Genomic DNA, 19,981 nt, shown 5'->3' with positions numbered 1-19,981 from the left:
CCCCTTCCCGACCCCCCTCCCTGCTTCATTGGCCCAGCAGCTCTTGGGTCTGTCTCTTAACTGCCTTTGCCCTGGCCTTCACCTGCAGCTGTGCTGCAGGGCTTAGAACCCTTTGGGTGCAAGCAGTAGATTCCGAGGGGAAGGCACCTCAGCCAGAAAGGGCATTTTACTCTAAGGGGTCAGGGCCGTCCCCAGAATTGCAGTAATAGGAGTAGGATGGGTCTCAGGAAAGGACTTGCACTGAATTGCAAAACCATGAGCACTCTCTCCACCCTTCTGTGCGGCTCCTCCCTGCTTCATTTTGTCTTTTCTGCAGACCAGCACCCTGTGGATTCCTGTCGCCAGGGTAGAACCCCAGTCCCAGGACAGAGAACCCAACTGGCCCCTGGATAATCGCCTGGCCCACTTCAGCTAAAATGGCTTCACCGAGACAAGATTAGCCCTTCTGCCCCAAAACGTTCAACCACTGTAATGAGAAACAACAGGTACTGAACATGGGTACCAGGTTGTGCAGGACAAGGGTCCCCAAAGGCAAGACATAGTACCGGTGAGTAGATGGAGAGACAGAGAGAGAGAACTGGAGAGAGAGAGGTCACTGGAGGATCTTCTTGAGTCTTCAGCTGAGTACTGATGAGCACATGTCTGTCAAGAAACTACTAGAATCCAGGAAAAGACCCACATAAAAGGAGCAGAGGAAGCACACCTATGATCCACAGGATGCCTGCAATAGTTTGTTCCACCAGCCGGACTGGTGAGTCTCAGGATTCATGCGGCGTGGAGTAGAGGCCTCACCTCACCTCCCGTCAGGGATGCGGAGCATGCAGTCCTCAGGCCGCTCTGGTTCTGCCTACCAAGGTTACAAGCAAACTCTGAGGGACCCCCAACTGCGCCCCAGGGACTTAACCGGGTTCCACAAGGCTCGGGAGCATTTCTGGGAGTGTTCAGACTGTACAGAAATACCCGGCGCCCAACAAGGTATCACCGCAACATCCAATCAACCCTGTGGCAGGAGGGAAAGACACAGAAAACCAAGGGCAAGGACAGCTCTTCTGTCTTGCAAATGCGACGAATGTCACAGTCCCCTCCTTTTCCAGCTTGGGGCTATTATCATTTTCTTCTTTGCACACCGACAGGGGTTTGCTCTATTACAACCGCATCCCTTCCCACCCTTATGAGCACCCCCGTCCCTAAGTGAGAACACGACACAGAGGGGGAACCAGGGAAATTTCTGCAGCGCTTCCCCACGGAGGCCGGTGTCTTTCTCCAGGTGTCCTTTGCCCCCCTGTCCTTCTCCCGGTCTCCGTCTCCGCAGCAGGTCCTCACCGCCACCTGTCCTTCCCTCTGCGGGGCCGCTTCCCAGAATGCGGAACGCACGGCCAGCTTTGGGGTGAAAACAAAAAAAAAAAAACCTTGCTTCTTTGATTTCTTTGAACTGGCAGCTGTTAGGGGGTCGCGCGTCCTTCTCAAAGTCGGGGTGCGCCTCACCCCCCCTCCCAGCTCCCGGGGCAGCGCAGTGGCTGTGGCTCTGCGGGGTGGGGGGTGAGGGTGGGGGGGACCCGTCCTGCTCGCGTGCCCGGAGCCCCCCCCCCCATCCCGGGCAGGCGGCGCAGCAACTCGGGCTGCACCTGTGCAGACGGCAGGCACCTGCCACACCCGCACTTCTCCTGCGGGTGAGCTCGCTTTCTGGCGCGCCGCGGGGCCAGCTGAGCTCCCGGGTGCCGGTGCAGGGAGCGCGAGGAAGCCGCCCAAGGCAGGGGGCGAGCAGGAGACCACGCGGTGGGAGAAGGGCCCAGGGTCGGACGGGGAGGGGAGGGGAGGGGGCGCGCGGAGGCCGCCCCCCCGCAGGAGCGCAGCCGGGCCGCGATGAGCGAGGCGGGCCGGGTGTGCTCGGGCTACTACAGCCTCAACCGCACCTTCGTGGAGCCCTTCGAGTGCCCCCGGAGCGGCGAGGGCGCCGCCCTCCGCTACTGCTGCGGCTTCGCAGACCTCAAGTACTGCTGCGGGGAGCCGGGCAGCTACTTCCCCTACAAGCACGGCTACATGTGGAGCCTCAGGTGCGCAGGCGGCGGGCCCGGGATGGAGAGGGGGGATGCTCCGGGGGGTGGTGGTGGTGCAGGCTCGGCTCCCTGGGGGGGGGGGGGCGGCTGAGGGACCCGCCTGGTGCTGCACCCCCTGCTCCCCCGACCCCCGGCCCGGCCGAGGGACCCCCCGAGGCTGTGCGCCCTGGGCGCTGGGGTGCGCGGTGCGGGGTGCGGGGGGCAGGCGCGCACAGCTCTCGCTCTTTTGCATTTGTTCGGGCATTTGGTACATTTGAATACAAAGGGGGAGACAGACACTTGGAGGGGGGGCGCCTTCTTAGGTATTCACCGAAGACCGGAGTGTTTAAAGGGTTTAAAGTCTCCTGGAGGGTGCGGAGGAATCAAAAAGAGGCGTGCGCGCGCGTAGAGCGACTGGACTCCCCAAATTTGCTCTTTTCAGATGACCCTGAACCGAATTTGATGGATCACAGGCAGAGGGAAAGTTTTACTTGCTGTGATACCCGCTCCTTAGAACCTTTACAGGACACCCCTTGATTAACACGTGGGCCACTTGGCCCCTGGAGCCAAGACAGGAGACTTTCTTTCTTTTTAAGATTTTGTTTATTTATTCGAGAGAGGCAGAGGGAGAAGCAGGCTCCATCCAGGGAGCCCGATGCAGGACTTGATCTGGGGTCTCCAGGATCACACCCCTGAGCCGAAGGCAGACGCTAAACCGCTGAGCCACCGAGGGACCCCAGACAGGAGACTTTCTAAGGTGGAGCCTTCCTTGCCTCTTTTTCCTATGATGGCAATTTTACTTAGTCCACCTACTATTGATGCAGGTATTTTCACTGTGAAGTGCTCCCCTCCCCCCGCCCCTTTCTACTCCAGAAGATTGCAACCTCTGAACTCCATCCTTTGGTTTTTGCCTGGATAATGAACGGGAAAGAACTCCAAACCCACCTTCATTGGTTTCTCACAAACCAATGAGCTGATGATGCCCGACAAGAGAGAGACGCTGCTAGCAAGCAGAAGAGTGTTATTTCTCTAATCCTCTAGCATGATCCAGAATTTGTCACACTTGTCCAGTCTCCAACGGCTGATTGTAACTGTTACTTCTGGAGGCAATGAAATAATTTTTTTTTTTAATACTGTGAGTTTCAAAAACTCCTCCAAAGGAGTGTCACTAACCAGTCAGTTCAGGTGACAACGTCGTATTGTGGCCAGAGTGGGGCAAAATCTCAGAAAATAGTGGTGGCTTACCCCTCTCATCTGGAGAAGTAATCAGTATTGCATATCATTCGGCCTTTTGGAAAATAGCACTTTTGGAAGCCAGCTCTGAGTCTTTGGAGGTGTTAATAATGAGGGCAGCACCTCCAACAGAGACTGGCAACTCTTAAGTCAAACTCAGTCAGAAAAGTGTCTGGGATTCTCAGACCCTTGAATAGTTCCAAAGTGACAGGCAGCAGAGGATAGGTTTATGAGGGTACAGAGAACGACTAGCTAGCTGGGGTCTTCATTCAGCCTGGACAACATGGACAGGAGAGCTCAGCTCCTGGGAGACATAAAAACCATCTCAACTGATGGCATCTGTTGGCATGTTAAGCCTGGGGATCCTGTGAGTTACTGAGCGCTGGGAACGCACTGGGGAAGTAAAATTCAGAGCTTCATTTCCCTCTTATTCTTTGCTCTCCACCCAAATTTAAAATAGTCCCCATGAGGGAAATATTTCTAAAGCCACTAGCATTTGTTCTGAGATTCTGCAGCTGCTGGAGAAAGGTGGGGCGCAGCTACTACCAGGTAAGCGAAGTTGCTAAGGCGGGGAAAGGTAACGTGAACGTGGTTGTAGCTTCAGAGCCCAGGATGCTGCGAGGATGGGATCATCTGGCCTGTTCTGCATTCCACCAACCCCCCCCCCCCCAACCATCCTCCCACAGCATCCTTCCTTCTCTTACAAATAAGTCCCTGACCTCTCAGGGCTTCCTTTGGCAACCTGCTTTGAGGAACTAGGAAAATAATACCTATTGCACAGGGCAACACATGAGGTCAGTAAGTATTTCCCAAAATGAATATGTTAGGAGATGTATCTAGAGTTTTGTGCGCACGAAGCAGCATTTCCAATGTAGTGGAACTGTGACACTAACTGTCCAAGATTATACAGGACCTTCTTTCCTTATAATAGAAAGCAGCAACAGCATGCTTTGCTTTTTCCTTCAAATCATGTGGCTGGTTTTTCATTTGTGCACATTGAAAGCTCACAATATGCGTGTTGAATTTAATTAAGTTGACTTTTAAATTGACTAAATTACTTTTTTTACTTTGAAGATTTTTTTTTTTTAATAACCTGTTCTCATTTCAGGAATCTTCCTAGATGTGCGGCAGCCTAGCTGTCTTAGGCAACATTAACTTAATGTTAATTAAGTGGATTATGTTCCCCTGTGTCTGTGCATAGTCCTAACGTTCCCAGATGCATATACTCTACAAAAGTCAGCTTTGGTGCAAACTAACATGAAAGCGGAGTTGCCGGAGCCAGGGAGTCTACCCCTTGGACTCAGAGTGCACAAGCGAGGGCGAAGTCCAATTTAGATATAAAACTACGTACTGACTCTAACCACAAAATTATCCAGTCTTCAGTAGGGGCCGACATGAGTATAGCAGACACACATGTCTTTGGATGTCTGACTCCAAGTCTGTGGCCAAGGAGGCCATCTCTAAATGGCAGAAGGGCTTTATCTCCTAAAATCAAAATAAATGGAATAAGCTTAGCGGCTCACTTTTGATTTTTTTCTCCTTCTTCCCAGAGCCCTAACACACGTAGCATCCCTGGTCAGAGTCTCCCCTTCCTCCTTCCCTGGGTACATCTCACACTTGTCGGGGGCACTACACTATGGGCAAGTCAACAGAACTATGTGCTCTTGAGCAGCTTAAAATCTCTCTCTACATGTTTACATACATTGGAAAGCAAAATAATAAGGAAAGCTTATTAGTCTTTCGAGATAATTTTTTTTCCAAGATCCTTTTCCTATTTAAAAGTATCAAGTTCACAGGCTTATGTAAACTGTGTTACCTCTCAAACAATTAGTCTTAGATAACTGCTGGGAAGGAATTATTACAAAGTTAATGCGGAGAAAAGAGTATCAGATATCCCCCCCCCCCCCTTTTTGGAGAAAAGCACAAGGGTTTCTTCCTTGGCACTAGAGGCACTATTATGCTCTTTTAGAAAGGAAAAACCCAGCTAAACCTGGACTTTATATACATTTCATAAGTACTGCTTCCCTTTCATTAAACCTTCTTCTCTTTTGGAAGAGCTGTGGCTTCGTGTATTGGTAGGTGCCCTCTTCCATACACGTCTCCAAAAGAAAAGTTCTACATCTGCATCGCTACTTTTGTCCCAGAGAGTATTTTGCTAATTCCCCTTTTGTTGGTGAACACGATGTTTGCTTCTAACATATACTGACAGAGGTTCCTTTGCGGTATTTAGAGAATCATGTGGCCATCCACCTGCCATCTGAGCTCGCATGATATTCTATTACTAACATTACCATGTAAATGTATCGAGAAAATGTAAGAACCTGCGGAAGGCAGGAGGTGAGCTTTAGATTCCAATCAGAGACCTTTTGTACTAATATATAATTTGGCTAGGAGTGCCTGGAGCAAGAATGAACAACATTCAAACCTGCCCTCTAGGGTGTGTGTGCAAACCATTTTGTGCGACAGTGAGGATGTTCTTCTTGTCTCCTCCAGCATCGGTGCCCTGGTTGGACTGGGAACTGCTGCCCTTGTTCTACTTGCCTTTGTCATCAGCGTCTGTGTCCTGTGCTACTTATTTCTGTCTACAAAGCCTCAAAGGTTAGACAGCGGCCTCCAGCTTCAGCACCTAGAGGCGTCTTCCACTCGAGAAGGTAATCCGTGTCTGTGATTTGTAGCCAACTCCCTGCATGTGATTCAAAACGATCACCCATCCCTGGGTGACACATCAGACCGTTGACAAGGAACGCTTTTCAAAAACTCGGTATGTTAGGCGCCTTTTAAAAGATTCACATGAAATCAGGCGTTAACGGTGAAAACCCTTCGAGAAATTGGGCCAGAGGACATAAGAGTGGCAGGATGTAGATGTTCTCATGAAAACCAACACATGGATCCAGCAGATCCACTCATTATGTTTAAGTCTCTTTCCATTTTGAAGGTTTTTATCCTCTTAGAGTTAAAAAAAAATTAACTTTGTTTTTGATAGAGCCAAAGAAGTTGAATAGATGAGCAAAATCTCTGGTGGTTAATTCTCAGGGTTGCATCGCTCAAGATGGGCCAGTCAGTGGTCAGTTGGGCTTTCCCCTGAGCGTTTGAGGGGTGCAGTATTCAGGGGAGGCCCATAAAATATTGCAGAGGCCCACAGAAGGAATAAAAGCAGAGGAAAAGTCAATAGAAGACAGTGTTTGAATGGATTACACGCTAGTGAAGATACACACGTGCGTGTGTGTTTGTGCGCTTGTGTGGAGAGTGCCTATAGAGTTAGAAAGAAATTTTTATGTACAGTTTGTGGAACTGGGTCTCATCATCTCAATTACAAAGTGTCACACAAATGCTAACCGTTAGCATGCGAAATTCAATCAGAAAGAATTGTTGTGACTTTTGTGAATATAAATTTCTCTTGGTGTATTTAAAAAGTAGTAATCAAACATTTTGAGATACATACTTAAAGTGTATTTTAATAGAAATTTAGGAGGTAGGGACTCCTGGGTGGCTCAGTGGTTGAGTATCTGCCTTTGACTGAGGGCTTGATCCCGGGAGCCTGCTTCTGCCTCTGCCTCTTTCTCTGTGTCTCTCATGAATAAATAAAAATATTTTTAAAAATGTAGGATCTATATATTTAGAATAAGATACAAGTGCTCACCAACTTCTACTTAAAAAGGAACTGAAAAGTTTACTTTAAAAAGTTTTGGAAAGTCACCTGCTCAGATGCCCTCCTTGGGCTGAATCCTGAAACTTCTATTTATGGAGTACATGCTCTGTGACCTTATCAAATACACTGTGACTGAATGATTGCATTGGCTCTACTTTCCTTTTCTGCAGAGGAGATCTCTCCCAGAGGGTGTCCTGCATCACAGAGCAAGAGGCCAGGGTCCCTTGGCGGATCTTTTTCTGAAGCGCTGTTTGGAACTGTGCAGCTGAATGGACAGGTTGTTCGTTGAAGTGAGTCCAGTAGCTTAGATCCTGTTTCTCCACTGGCAAAATGCAGCACTGGATTGGTGATCACCAAAGAATTAGATCATAAAATCAATTTTTGTTTCAAGATAATTTAAAGTAGAAGTTCTTGAATTTTGCTATGCCTAAGAATCACCAGGGAACTCCAGACTCTGCATTTTATTTTATTTTATTTTTAAAGATTTTTATTTATTTATTCATGAAAGATACACAGAGAGGGGCAGAGACACAGGCAGAGGGAGAAGCAGACTCCACGCAGGAGGACGTACTGAGCCACCCAGGCATCCCCAGACTCTGCATTTTAAAACAAATAGCTCCCCTTCCCAGCTAAGCCCTTGCTCCCCTGCTGTCTGCTGTCCACAAAGCAGGAAAAGTGAGGCTGCTAAAACCCAAGCCAGGTCTTGTCAGTTCTCTGCTAAAAATAAAAAACAAAAAACAAAACAAAACAAAACAAAACCTTAATCACTTCCCATCTGTCTTGTTAGATACTGAAGCCTTACCTGGGACCTATCAGGGCTTCTGCGGTTTGCCCTCTCCACCCACATTCCTCTCATCTCCTGTGCGGAGGAGACACATTGGCCTCTTTGCTGTCCCTTGAAACTCCTCTGCTGCAGGGCCTTTGCATGTGCTGCCACCCTTGTCCAGAAGGCTTTTCCCTGAGATATCCATGTGACTTGCACTGTCTTTCACATCTTTACTAAAAGGTCACCTTCCTAGGGAGTTCTTCCCTGGTCACCCTGTCTGGCTTTTTAGCTCCCCTTCATTATTTCACACACCCTTCCTGTTCTATTTTTCTCCTAAGCGGTCAGCACTACTATACTATATATTTTAGTTATCTACTGTCTAACTTTTCTCCACTCCCACTGGAGAGTAAGTTCCAAGAAAGTAATAATTTTCATCTTGTTTCCTTACAACTGTATCCCTATTGCCTAGAACACTTAACGATGTTTGTTGAATGAAGTAAATGATCAATTTATAGTAGATGATCAAAGGGACATCTTTATTGTGACCTGTAGAGTCATCAAACAGTCATTGAATGTCTCCTCTGTGCAGTGCATTGTGCTAAGTAGAAGTTGGCTGTTTTTCCTGATTTATCTCAGGGACTGCTCCAGAATGTTATTTCATGTTGTTATTTCATGTTATTTCATGTTGGCTCTGAGAACCCAGCGACAGAATTAGTTGGCTTGTTGATTCAAGTCTTGTCCTCTTATTGCTGTTTAGATAAGGAGATCCATTTAATGCCCTTCTGAGGTAGTTAGAATGAGTTGCTTCCTTGCATCAAAATGTTTCCTCTCAAAAACATTGTGTGCTGTTGACAAGGCAGGGTTTTATATGATCACCACCTTCCTGCTGCTTTCAAATGAAGTGATTTGGGTTCTTTGGGTTGGTTTTAACCAAATCAGACATGGTGGGGAGCCCAAAACAAAATAGGCAGTCCACATGTTACTGAGACATGAGAAGAAGATGGTTTATATTTGAAAGTGATCCTTTAAAGTGCAAACATTGTGGTGCTGCTGTGAAATATGCATGCTCTGTTCCACCTAGGAATAGATTCCCATGTTCTAGCTATTAAAACAAAAAGTCTTTATTCCACTTAAAGAATGCCTTCAAGGTCAAGGACATAATAAAATGTTTGCAGAAGAGCAAGCAAGTGAATATTACATCAGAGGAAACTGGTATTGTCTGTTACGACTCTCTTCTTTCAAAGTGACCTATTCCTAAGAGTCGACCTCCCATTATTTTAGATTTTTATAAAATTTTTATAATTGAGACTGTTGTCTTTATAGGCAATTTGAATGGCTTAGAGGGGAAAAATGTTTTTGTGTGCATTCTAAAACTGACTTAGGGTGGGCAACCCTCTCGGGTCCCCTCTGTCTTCAGAAGCTTTGTACTATCACTTTACTATGTCTCAGTAAACCTTGCTTGGAGTGTCTGGGGGGCTCAGTCGATTAAGCATCTGCTTTCTGCTCTGGTCATGCTCTCAGGGTCCTGGGACTGAGCCCCACCTTGGGCTCAGCAGGGAGTCTGCTTCTCCTTCAGCCCCTCCCTCTACTCGTGCTCAAGTGCGTGCTCTCTCTCTCTCTCTCTCTCAAATAAATAAATCTTTTAAAAAAAGAATAAAACTCAATAAAGATACACAAAGGAAAACTTGGCAAAACTGTCTATTAAACTATTCTAGACTTAGACTATTGTCACTTATAGAAACACCAAAGTGCAGTGCCCTAAGTCAGTTTTATTTTTTTAATTTTAAAAAAGATTTTTTTATTTGTTTGACAGAGAGCAAGAGAAGCAAAAGCAGGGGAGCGGCAGGGGGAGAGGGAGAAGCAGACTCCCTGCTGTGCAGGGAGCCCCTTATGACCACATGGGGCATTGGAAATGTGCATAACTCAAAACACGGAAAGAGGGAAGAAAATTATGATGGGACACAATTTAAAGGGTAATTAATTTCTTGGCGACAGTACCTGTCCACAAAGTGTACCCTGGAGGTAGCCCAATGAAACACTGCAGTCACTGCCAGTGATCTGATGTTTTCGGGATCAATTCAAAATGTATAAAAGCTTAAATTGTATACATCAGAAAGAAAGGGTGCCTGGGTGGCTCAGCCGGTTAAGTGTCTGCCTTCGGCTCAGGTCATGATCTCAGCTTTAAATTATTTGAAGTTCCCCTTTTATGTTTACCCTTTTCCCATCTTATTTTTAAAATTTACGTCATTTTTTTTTCCATTTGGCTGAATGTGAAGGCTTGTCTTTAATAATAACATCTTTTCCTCCTCACATCTGAAGAAGATTGGAGCTCCAGGAAGCCTAAGCACATCCACCCTGTGGTTCTGACATGCTGGGGGAGTGTGTGTGTGGAGAGGGGGGGAGTGGTGAAGGCCTAAGGACAGGGCTTGTTGGAAGCAGAGTTTGGGATGGAAATTGAAAGGACGGTTATTAGTAGAGCTGCTTGGCACAAACAGAACAATACAGCTGTAGAGAGGTAGTAGAAACTCCAAGCCTGTATCTACCTGGTGGTCTCTCTTGTAAAGGCAGGCGATCTAAATGAGAGAGAGCAAGCAAATCCTCAGTAAGGTGTGGCTGCCTAGGAGAAAACTAGAAATTACCTATAGAATGCTGAGAAAGCACATCTGAGGATCATGCAATTGTTTCTTCTGCCCGTGAGCACAACATGACTCGGACTGGCTCAGAATGGTCTGCTCTGTTTCTTCTTCTTAGAAGAGTCACCTGGAAAGAAAGACCTTTCTTTCAATTCACTTTTATTGGTGGAGAATGAGACAATATGGGGAAACAAAGAAACAGGGTCTTACGTGATTGCACCGTACAGAGATGGGGGTTATGAACACCATGTTGAATTCTTTCATGGATTTTTGGTATGCATCTATACACAAGTGGATCTAACAAAATGGGAGGAGGGATGAGTCTTACGCATTTTTTTCCACTGGACAATATTGACATCTTTGTTTGCCAGTAAGTAAATGCCTTTGTCATAGAATAATTCCACTTTACTGACAGAGTGCTGTGATTTTTTTTATTCTTTTATTTTGATATGATTTCACACTTCAAGAAAAATTGCAAGAATTGCATAGAGGTTGTATACCTCTTCTTAATGTTTTGCCTCATTTTCTTTATCAGTGACTTCCATTCAATGTATATTTTCTGAACCATTTGAAAATAATTTTGCAGATATCGTGCCTTTTAACCATAAATATTTCAGTATTTCCCAAGAAGAGGATTTTTTTCTTACATAGTTACAGCATGTTCATCAAAGTCAGGAAATGTAACATGGATACAGTAATATCTAATCTTCAGTTCATATTCAGATTTGCCAATATCCTTAATAGTGATGTTTTTCTCATCCGCATCTAGTCTAGTAATTAGTTGTCATATTTCTTTAGCCTCCTTTAATTGTCAGCCTTTCTTTGTCTTTCATGATCTCGACATTTTTGAAAAGCAAAAGCCAGTTATTCTGTACAGTGTCTTTCAATTTGTCTAATATTTTCTCATGATTGGAGAGAGATAATACATTTTGACAGGAATACATGGAAATCATATTCTCAGGGCATCATAGCAGGAAGCACATAATATTGTTTTGTCCCATTAGAGGTGATGCTAACTTTGATTCGTTGGTTAAGGTTGTATTTGCTGGATTAGTATGTTGTAAAGTCACGATTGTTCCCTATTAATTACTAAGTACTTTGTGAGGAGGTACTTAGAGATGGAAAATATTCTGTTCCTTCTCATATTTTCATCCATTCATTGATGGGTCTTGACTGAGTTTTTTCATTCAAAATTTCTCTTTTTTCTTTCTTTCTTTCTTTCTTTCTTTCTTTCTTTCTTTCTTTCTTTCTTTCTTTCTTTCTTTCCTTTCTTGATTTTATTTATTTATTCATGAGACAGAGAGAGAGAGAGGCAGAGACACAGGCAGAGGGAGAAGCAGGCTCCCTGCAGGGAGCCTGATGCGGGACTTGATATCAGGACCCTGGGATCACAACCTGAGCCGAAGGCAGATGCTCAACCATTGAACCACCCAGGTGTCCCCATTCAAAATTTCAAAATAATTTTAGACCTATTATTACAATAGTTATAAAATAGTGACTTTCCAAGCCTCACATTCCTTTGATGTTGGTTGCTATTCTACTACAAGGAAGAGCTTTCCTTTCTCCCCTATTTATTTACCTATTCATTTATTTATTAAGATCAGTATGGACTCAGATTCTTTGTTTTAAAATATTCTATTACTGTCATTATTTATTCTAATCCTTACATTGTCTCAGATTTGGCCTGTGGGAGCCTCCTTTAAATTGGGTCCTTTGCCCTTTTGAAATGTGTCCAAAATTTTTTGAACGCTATTTTGCTGTGTTAAATTTATCAATCCATTTATTCTTACGCTAATAATATACTGTAAAAATTATGGTAGTGATATGGTTTTAATATCTGACCAGGCAAGACTTTCTCCTTCCTCCCTTACCACTATTCTTCTTTATCAAAGTTTGTTGGCTACTCCTGTAATGTTCAGGCTTCCAAATAAATTTTTGAATCACGCCAAATTTTTAAAAATCAAGTGGTATTTTGATGGATTTTGCACTAAGTTTACAGATAACTTTGGGATCTATTTTTCTTAATAGCCTTAACACCTCTCCAACAAAACCCCGCTCAAAACTCTTATTCAGTAGGCTGCCAAATTATTTTGTAATACCATTCTTTGTTTCAGAAAGTCTTTAAGAACTCACTGAGATCTTAGTAGAAGATGGGGTAATTTGAACTCAATGGCAGAAAAGGTTAATATGTCTCCTAAAGGGGTTTTTCTACTTAAAATCATATAATTATAATTATAATATAATTAATATTATATATAATATTATAATTATAATCATATAATTTCCTATGACTGTTTTTGTTCCTAGAATGTAGAAGATCAAATTGCTCAGCAGAGCTACTGCCACATTTAGTATTTGTGGGTCCTCCTCAGGGCTCATGGTTAGGCAATCTTGGCTGATGTTGGAACCAATAAACAAAACAGAAGCCGGTCTCTTGTGAAAATTCATTTAAAGGATTTTAAATATCCACTAGGTTATTTCTGAGTTATGTTATTCACCAGTGGTTGGGAAAATTTAATAATGCAGAAAAGAAAAAGAAAAAGAAAAAGAAAGCTCATTGTGGAAAAAAATAGGATAGGAAAAACATTTCTGGAGAGAACTGCCTTCACTCATCGTTGGATGGATAAAGCAAAAGGGCTAGTCAAAGATTGTAGCTTTTACAGTAAATTTTTAAGTGTATTTATCTGAGATATCTATATATTCTTAAGGCAGGAGAAGGAGACAGGGAAAACACAATAGATCAGTAGGTCACTAGGCAAGTTTTGCCCACTTGACCATTACCTTCAGATCCAGCCTATGGGCCATATTAAATTCGAAGGGAAAACATCCTCTTGCAAATCAATCACACTTAGGGTAGATTTAAGGTTGCCTGTTTTCCCTAGGAGGAACTGTGGGATGAGTCAGATGTGTAGATTTTCCACTCAGCAATAAAGTGAGCCAGCTAATTAGGAATTAGAAGCTGCTGTAGGATGGAGAATGTGACACAGAAGCTAGGGGGATGTGGGCAGATGAGAGCAGAAAAGCTTAATTACAGTTCCGGCCAGATAGTCAAAGAGAGGAAGACCTGCAGGGGTCTCCAGCACTCTTTTGGTATTTTGAAATGGCAAGCAAGGGCAGATTTCACAGATGAGTTATAAGATAAATGGATTCCCGAGGAATGGTTCTGAAAATGAATGCAAAATTCAACTATTATCGGAAAAAAAAAATCTATTGGCATACTTTGTGGAGGATACGTGCAAAGATTGTCTGAGGAATTGGATTTGAATTTTGGCAAAGGCCAAAGCTTTAATTTAAATGCCAGTCTGAGAGGTATAGAATTAAAGGAAGGTTGAGATTTCCCTCTGATGACCAGACACCAAAAAAAAAAAAAAAAAAAAGAAAAAAAAAAGAAAGAAAGAAAAAGAAAATGGGCCATGAGCTGTGGAAAGAACAACTAATGTCAAACTCAGTTAAGAACAGTAATGTTGGAGCCTCACAATCTGCATTCAGTAAGGAAAAGGAGGAATTAAAAAAGAAAAACCTTTTAGATGTAACAAATCCCTTGGGAGCTCCATGGAATGACAGATTTATTTAAAATCCAGTCCATGTTGTAATCTTGGGGCAGAAGAAGAGGCAGCTGGTTTTTCTCTACCTTGTTGGCTAAAAAATTAGCATCTGTTTATCAAAGCAAAACGAGGAAAAGGTGAGGTTGCCCAGACTTTTCTTGCTTTCTCTTTTAAAAGGATTCCAAAGAGGTGCAGTTGGCTGGACTCTTGTTACCACGATAGCTACTCACTGCAGTGGTTTTTCTCTATGTCCAATTACTCTGACTTACCAGAAAGGATACATGTTGAAAGCCCCTTTGGATTTTTTCTTTTTTTAATAAGTTGTGAGAAGGGAGTGAACACTAGGGGTGTTAACTTGCTAATCAAAATTCCTGCTTCCAGTGACATTGGAAGGGTGTTTCTGACAAATCTTTTCTGGTTTGTGAAGCAGATTGGTTCCGTGAGGGGAACTGCCTTGCTGTCAGAAGCCAGTCTAAAAGACAAATTTGTGCCTACACTGATTAGAAGGATCCAGTAGCCAAGGAGATAAGGAGGCAGGGCTGGAGAATGGGTGTCTTTACAAGTCCCCGATGAAGAGAAACCCGTAACCCTGGAGTATATTTTGCAAGCGTTGAAATCTCAGAGGGCAGTAGACAGGTTAGTTCAACTCTTTCAGTTGTTGCCAGAAAATACATAAAGGGAACTGGGGCTGTCAGAACTGAGATGACTAAGAGAGAACCCCAAGCTAAGGGGTTCTTAGAGAGAACCTCTAAGTTAGGAAATAACTTCCTGAATTTATTTTTTAAAAAATACAAAAACTGTATGTGACAAGGTAGATAAAAACACCTTGAAAATCTTATTGAAATAACTTATGAATCTAAGTCTGTAAAAAAGCTTAGGAAACACAAAGGACTAGAATTAACCAACATTCATTCAGTTCAGCGTTTCAGACACTCCAATAAAAGTCTAAGTTTTAGGTGTGTCAAGAAATGCTTACGTAAGATGCAAAAGCCACCCAGATGATGTGAAACTAATTTACACCCTCTATCCTTGATCTTTTATCTTTACCTGCTGAATACTGAAGAGGACTAACCAAACATTGCTGTGCAAATGAAAAACAAACCTAGAAATAATTTTGCTTTTCAAATGTTACCGGAGGAAAAGTTTCAGTGGCCCCCATAGAGAATAAATTCCACCACTGAAGTGCTTGGTAGTTAAATTTCCATCTATTAGTTTCTAAAATTCCACTCTGCAAGTGACAGTCAAGTCAAATTTATCGGTTTATTAGATTTTTCATGCCAGCTTTCCCTAGTCCATTTAACAGATAATGATTGCTGACTGGGCATAGAGCTACTTACCAGGCTAGAAAATGTTGTGCCTACAACAAATTAACTTCTAAAAAAAAAAAAATCACATTATATGGTTGAAACATTATGATGGAATGTTGAGAAGTAGAACATGTACTTTACCACCACAGAGGTTCAGAAGTGATGAAATAAAGGCATCTTTTGAACGATTCCAGGCCCTATGCTTTAAACTTCGGATACTTTTAAGGTGAGCTCAGAGAACAGTGCCACCCATGTTTCAGTGCTGTGAGCAGGATCTGGGAGCTGGAGGGAGACATTGTTCTTCACCACTTGTAAATAATCTTGCCCTGCGAGTGTTGAGGTCCCAAATCAACCCACCGTGGGGGTATGCTGACGGTCTGGAAAGCAGTCTGTACAATTACTTGCAACTGAGCAAAGCCAGGCAGTATGAACACATTGAAAGATGTAAGTGGCAAACAGTAGAGGAAGGAGCTGTTTCTAATAGGGGAACCTCTTGGCCAATGGATCCCACTTCCTCTAAGGGAAGTTCAGAGCAGATTTTTTTTCTAAATGAGACTAACTGGGGAGGAAGATGGGGCTAGGAACCAACGCGCTGGGCCCTGAGGCACTCCTGACTCTAAGGGGCCTGAGAGAAGTAAAAGGGACCAACAAGAGACTGAGAAGGAGCAATGGAGAAAGAGGAGGGGAGTCAAGAAAGGGTGGTATCCTGGAGACCAAGGAAGGACAATGCTGCCAGTAGGTCAGACATGCGGACTGTGAACTGGGCTAGGGATTCAGCACCAGGAGGCATTAGTGACAGTGGGGATTAATCTACTGCTTCTACATATTTATGTTGTTTAAATTTGGATATGTTGGTGAACTATATGATACAATAACTTTTCTTTAAGATTTTTTTGAGAGAGAGAGAAAGCCGGGGAGGAGGCTGCTGAGGAGGGAGGAGGGGGAGCCAAAGGGAGAGAATCTCAAGCAGACTCCATGCTGAGTGCTGAGCCAGGCATGGAGCTCCAGTCTCAAGATCCTGAGATCATGACCTGAGCTGAAATCAAGTCAGATGCTTAACCAACTCAGCCACCCAGGAGCGCCCTTAACTTTTCTAACAATCATTCTTGAAGAATAATCCATTTCTTTGCTATGAGGTTTGGTTTTGGTGATGAGCAAAGGTCCATATTCCTCTACCCTTATGCATTTTGGACTCATATTTACATGGAATGAGTGAATGAGATTATGGCACAAATGTGGTTTTTTTTAAGATTTTATTTATTTATTCATGAGAGAGAGAGAGAGAGAGAGAGAGAGAGAGAGAGAGAGAGAGAGGCAGAGACACAGGTGGAGGGAGAAGCAGGCTCCATGCAGGGAGCCTGACGTGGGACTCGATCCTCGGGATTCCAGGATCACGTCCTGGGCCAAAGGCAGGTGCTAAACTGCTGAGCCACCAGGGATTCCCCACAAATGTGTTTCTTTTTAAACATTACATCTAAACTGATTATGAGGGCAAAGCCTTAAGAGTGTTGCAAATTATTACGATTAGCTTTAGTATAGTTTTGTTCGTTATGCACAGGGACAATCACACTTTTATTTAGCAACCCAGAAATTGTTGCCTTCTTCTCAATGTGTAATTTCCTCCATGGAAACATGGAGGCAAAAAAATAAAAAAGGTAAGCACGGAAATGAAATTCTTACTTCTGTTATCATTTCCCTAATTTGACTTTCAGAAGGAAATGCTCAAAAACAACTTTAAAACGATTCAATTCTCACTCATCCATGGAGTGTTTCCAAGACATATTTTCAATACGGCTCCAAAGTGTATTTTTTAAGCACACATTTTAAAAAGCCAAATTTTATGTCATAATTTCAAATAACTATTTCATTTGGTTTGTGTTTTGCAGGCACCCCAAACAGGAAAACCAAAGCCCCCAATTCAAACGCAGCATCAAATTCAACAATTGAAACATCCTATGAAGCTGATGATATAATTCAAGATCCAAAAATGGATACCACACAAATCAAAACTGTGTATTAAACAGCCTTTGTTGTAAAAGCTCACTGCAGAGATGGAGCCATACAAATAAAGAATGCATTCCAAATACAGTTCGTAATTATGCTTTTTAAAAATTCACAAAGCAAGACACAGCTGCATTTTCGATTATTCAATTAATTTATTAAAAACCTACTAAGGTTTCTGATCATGTGGAGTTTACTTTTATTTGCTAATTAAGATATTTTTGCATTACATGAAATTAGGCTAATACTTCATGAGAAATTAAAGAACTTATCAATAACACAGACAAGCAAGCCTATGCCGGTGCAGAACAATGAGAAATTTGTCACATCACCAACATTTCACAATTCTTTTGATACTTAGAGGCAGTTCTTTTTATGAGATGGTACAGGATAGGGGAAATCTCAGGGGGAAGGGTCTTACAAAATAGAGGTGGCAGGTTCTTAGGTCTCTTAGAGATCAACCCATGCCTTTTTTAGAGGGCTTGCTGGGCACAAAATGAATATATTGTCTTTATAAAAGCTAACATTCAGTAACATTCCCTCACAATGTGTAATCTGCATGACAAATATTTTCTGAATACCAAAGGGGTAACCCTAACAAAAATCCTTCACTGATGAAGTTTCTATGGAACTTCTATAATGAAAGTTGTAAAAAAAAAATAAAGTTCTCTAGCTCCACCTAAGGCTATTGCAGTAATACCACTTAGACACCTAGAAATCAAACTATGCTTTCTGCAAATTATAATTGTCTTGAAAGATTTTTATTCCTAAGTGTGATTTCTATTACAAGAACACGGACCTTGTTTTCTAACGGAATTCACTAGGAAATAAGGATTAATTTTAAAAGCTGGCTCTGCCAACACATCTGTGTTGAATAAAATACCTGTAGTTGAAAGACTAGCCTTTCAAAATGTGTCAAATATGGCTTCTCTGGTAGAAGAGGAAAAAAAAAAAAAAAAGGAATGCCCTATTGCTTTTGGTCATGTTCAGGTTTTACAAACTTTTGACCATTTGGCTGTCAAAATTTTTACCAAGAGCTGGGTTATCTCCTGGACCAGCACTGTGCAGTAGAAGCTTCTGGGATGATGGAAATGTTTTCTTTATCTGCACTGTCCATGGTAGCCACTAGCCTCATGTGGCAACTGGGCACTTAAAATGGGGCTCATGCAACTGAAGAATACATTTATATTTAATTAATCAAAGTTTAAACAGCCACATGTGGCTATATTGAGAGCATAACTCCAGATCATTATTGCAACATCTACTGCTTGTAGATTTCACACTGGCTGTCTTGATACACAGATACTCATAATTATCTTAATAGTCAGATGTTGCATCAGGTAAAAACCTAGGTTGAGAAAGTTAAGGCACTGGTACAGTTCTACCTTTGTTGTTCAAGGGCAAGGGCAGATGCCATAAATGACAGTTGGCAGGCAAACCTATCAAGGCCAGCAAAATGCTCATAGTCCCTCAAACTCCTCCTAACCTTTGAGAGATACTGGGGCTGGGCATGGCTGTGTGTGTCATAGGTTGTGTCCTAGGAGAGGCAGCCCAATTCTCTGGCATTCTGCATATTTTTTTTTTTTTTTTTAATTTGGGGGGAGACAAATGAGGTCAGAAGATGCTGGGCTTCACAAGTGGGATTACCAGCATGCTGGCTTAAGAAACATATTCTCCTTGGAGGCCAATGGCCCAAGGACAACTGAGTCCTAGTACTAGTACTAGCTATAGTCTCTGCCAACCCAGGTTACCTGAGGGGACAGCCACTGGTCTCAATCAGTGGGCCAACTGGCATGTGTCTCTGTAACTTTGAAGCAGTTGTGCTTCATAGATTGAGACAAAATATTAAGAAAGCAAGAAGACTTATCAAATTACAGCCAAGACTATACAATGAAAAATATTTTATATGATTTATTTGGGTGGAACAAATACTAGCCTAGTGACAGAATTTAAGTCAGTCAAAAATTATCTAAACATTTAAAACAAAACACATTTCAAAGTATGCACGTATGTAGGTCATTCTGGGGACGGGTCTGATAAGGAATACAGTAGCTTTATGTGTTTTTAGAAGACAAGTCACTGGGATTTTTGGTAATAATCAAATCTCAGAAAGGCAAGTGGGTCTAGAAGAGAACATAATAGGAACATACAAATAATAGGATATAAAAGACTCAGGTTATTTTCTATGTGACCGTCTCATGTGAGTGATTTCATCTTGTAAAAACTGCTTAGTTGGATTCTGAAATGGATGAAACCAAACTCCAATAAGTCATTTCTTTCCATAAGACTCTCTCAAGGTGTCTCATTGCTCATAGATTCAAGTCCAAGCTTCCAAACATGGAACATAAGACTTTTCTTGTGTTCCTGAAAACCTAACGGTTGTCTTGATTCTTCCCACTTCCTGCCTCACATATTGCTTGCAATTCTTGATACACACACCCCTTAGTTCTTTTCTGTTGTGGGTTTTGTTCACAGTACCGACTCATCAGTAACTGCCAGGACTTCCACCTTAATCCTCAAATCAAAATCCAAGTCAAGCAGTACTTTCTTTAGGCAGCCTCTTCTAACTCCTCCAGGCTAAGTATCCTTCTGTGTTTCTATAAACGCATGCTCAGGTCAATCACTGCACTTCTTACACATTGATGTGTTCTGCTGTTTCTCCTACCAACTAAATATGAACCTCTTCAGGGAAGCAAATGAGTCTCACCAATCTCTGTATCCCCAATACTTATTAGCAGTGTTTGCCATGCCAGGCACTCAATCAATGTTTGCTGAAGAAAGGAATCAATGGCCTTTTTTTTTTTATCAACA

At 42.8% G+C, this 19,981-nt stretch overlaps 1 protein-coding gene across 1 annotated transcript; it reads left to right on the top strand.

Moving 5' to 3' along the window:
- The first annotated feature begins 1,863 nt into the window (after positions 1–1,863).
- SHISAL2B (shisa like 2B) lies at positions 1,864–19,922 on the top strand. Its single transcript, XM_055331790.1, has 3 exons — positions 1,864–2,054; positions 5,763–5,920; positions 17,056–19,922. Exons 1-3 carry the CDS (start codon positions 1,864–1,866, stop codon positions 17,187–17,189), a joined length of 483 nt encoding a protein of 160 aa, XP_055187765.1. The 3' UTR covers positions 17,190–19,922.
- The last annotated feature ends 59 nt before the right edge of the window (positions 19,923–19,981 follow it).

The sequence above is a fragment of the Nyctereutes procyonoides genome, unplaced genomic scaffold, assembly GCF_905146905.1.
Source record: "Nyctereutes procyonoides isolate TBG_1078 unplaced genomic scaffold, NYPRO_anot_genome, whole genome shotgun sequence".
Classification (NCBI taxonomy): Eukaryota; Metazoa; Chordata; class Mammalia; order Carnivora; family Canidae; genus Nyctereutes; species Nyctereutes procyonoides.
Note: the sequence above shows the minus strand (reverse complement) of the source record. Positions and strands in the feature narration are given on the sequence as shown.

Excerpts from the sequence above, each read along its gene's own strand:
- SHISAL2B (XM_055331790.1), top strand. The coding sequence starts at position 1,864 with ATGAGCGAGGCGGGCCGGGTGTGCTCGGGCTACTACAGCCTCAACCGC. Across the intron at positions 2,055-5,762 it reads GGCTACATGTGGAGCCTCAG|CATCGGTGCCCTGGTTGGAC; the intron begins GTGCGCAGGCGG and ends TGTCTCCTCCAG. Across the intron at positions 5,921-17,055 it reads GGCGTCTTCCACTCGAGAAG|GCACCCCAAACAGGAAAACC; the intron begins GTAATCCGTGTC and ends TGTGTTTTGCAG.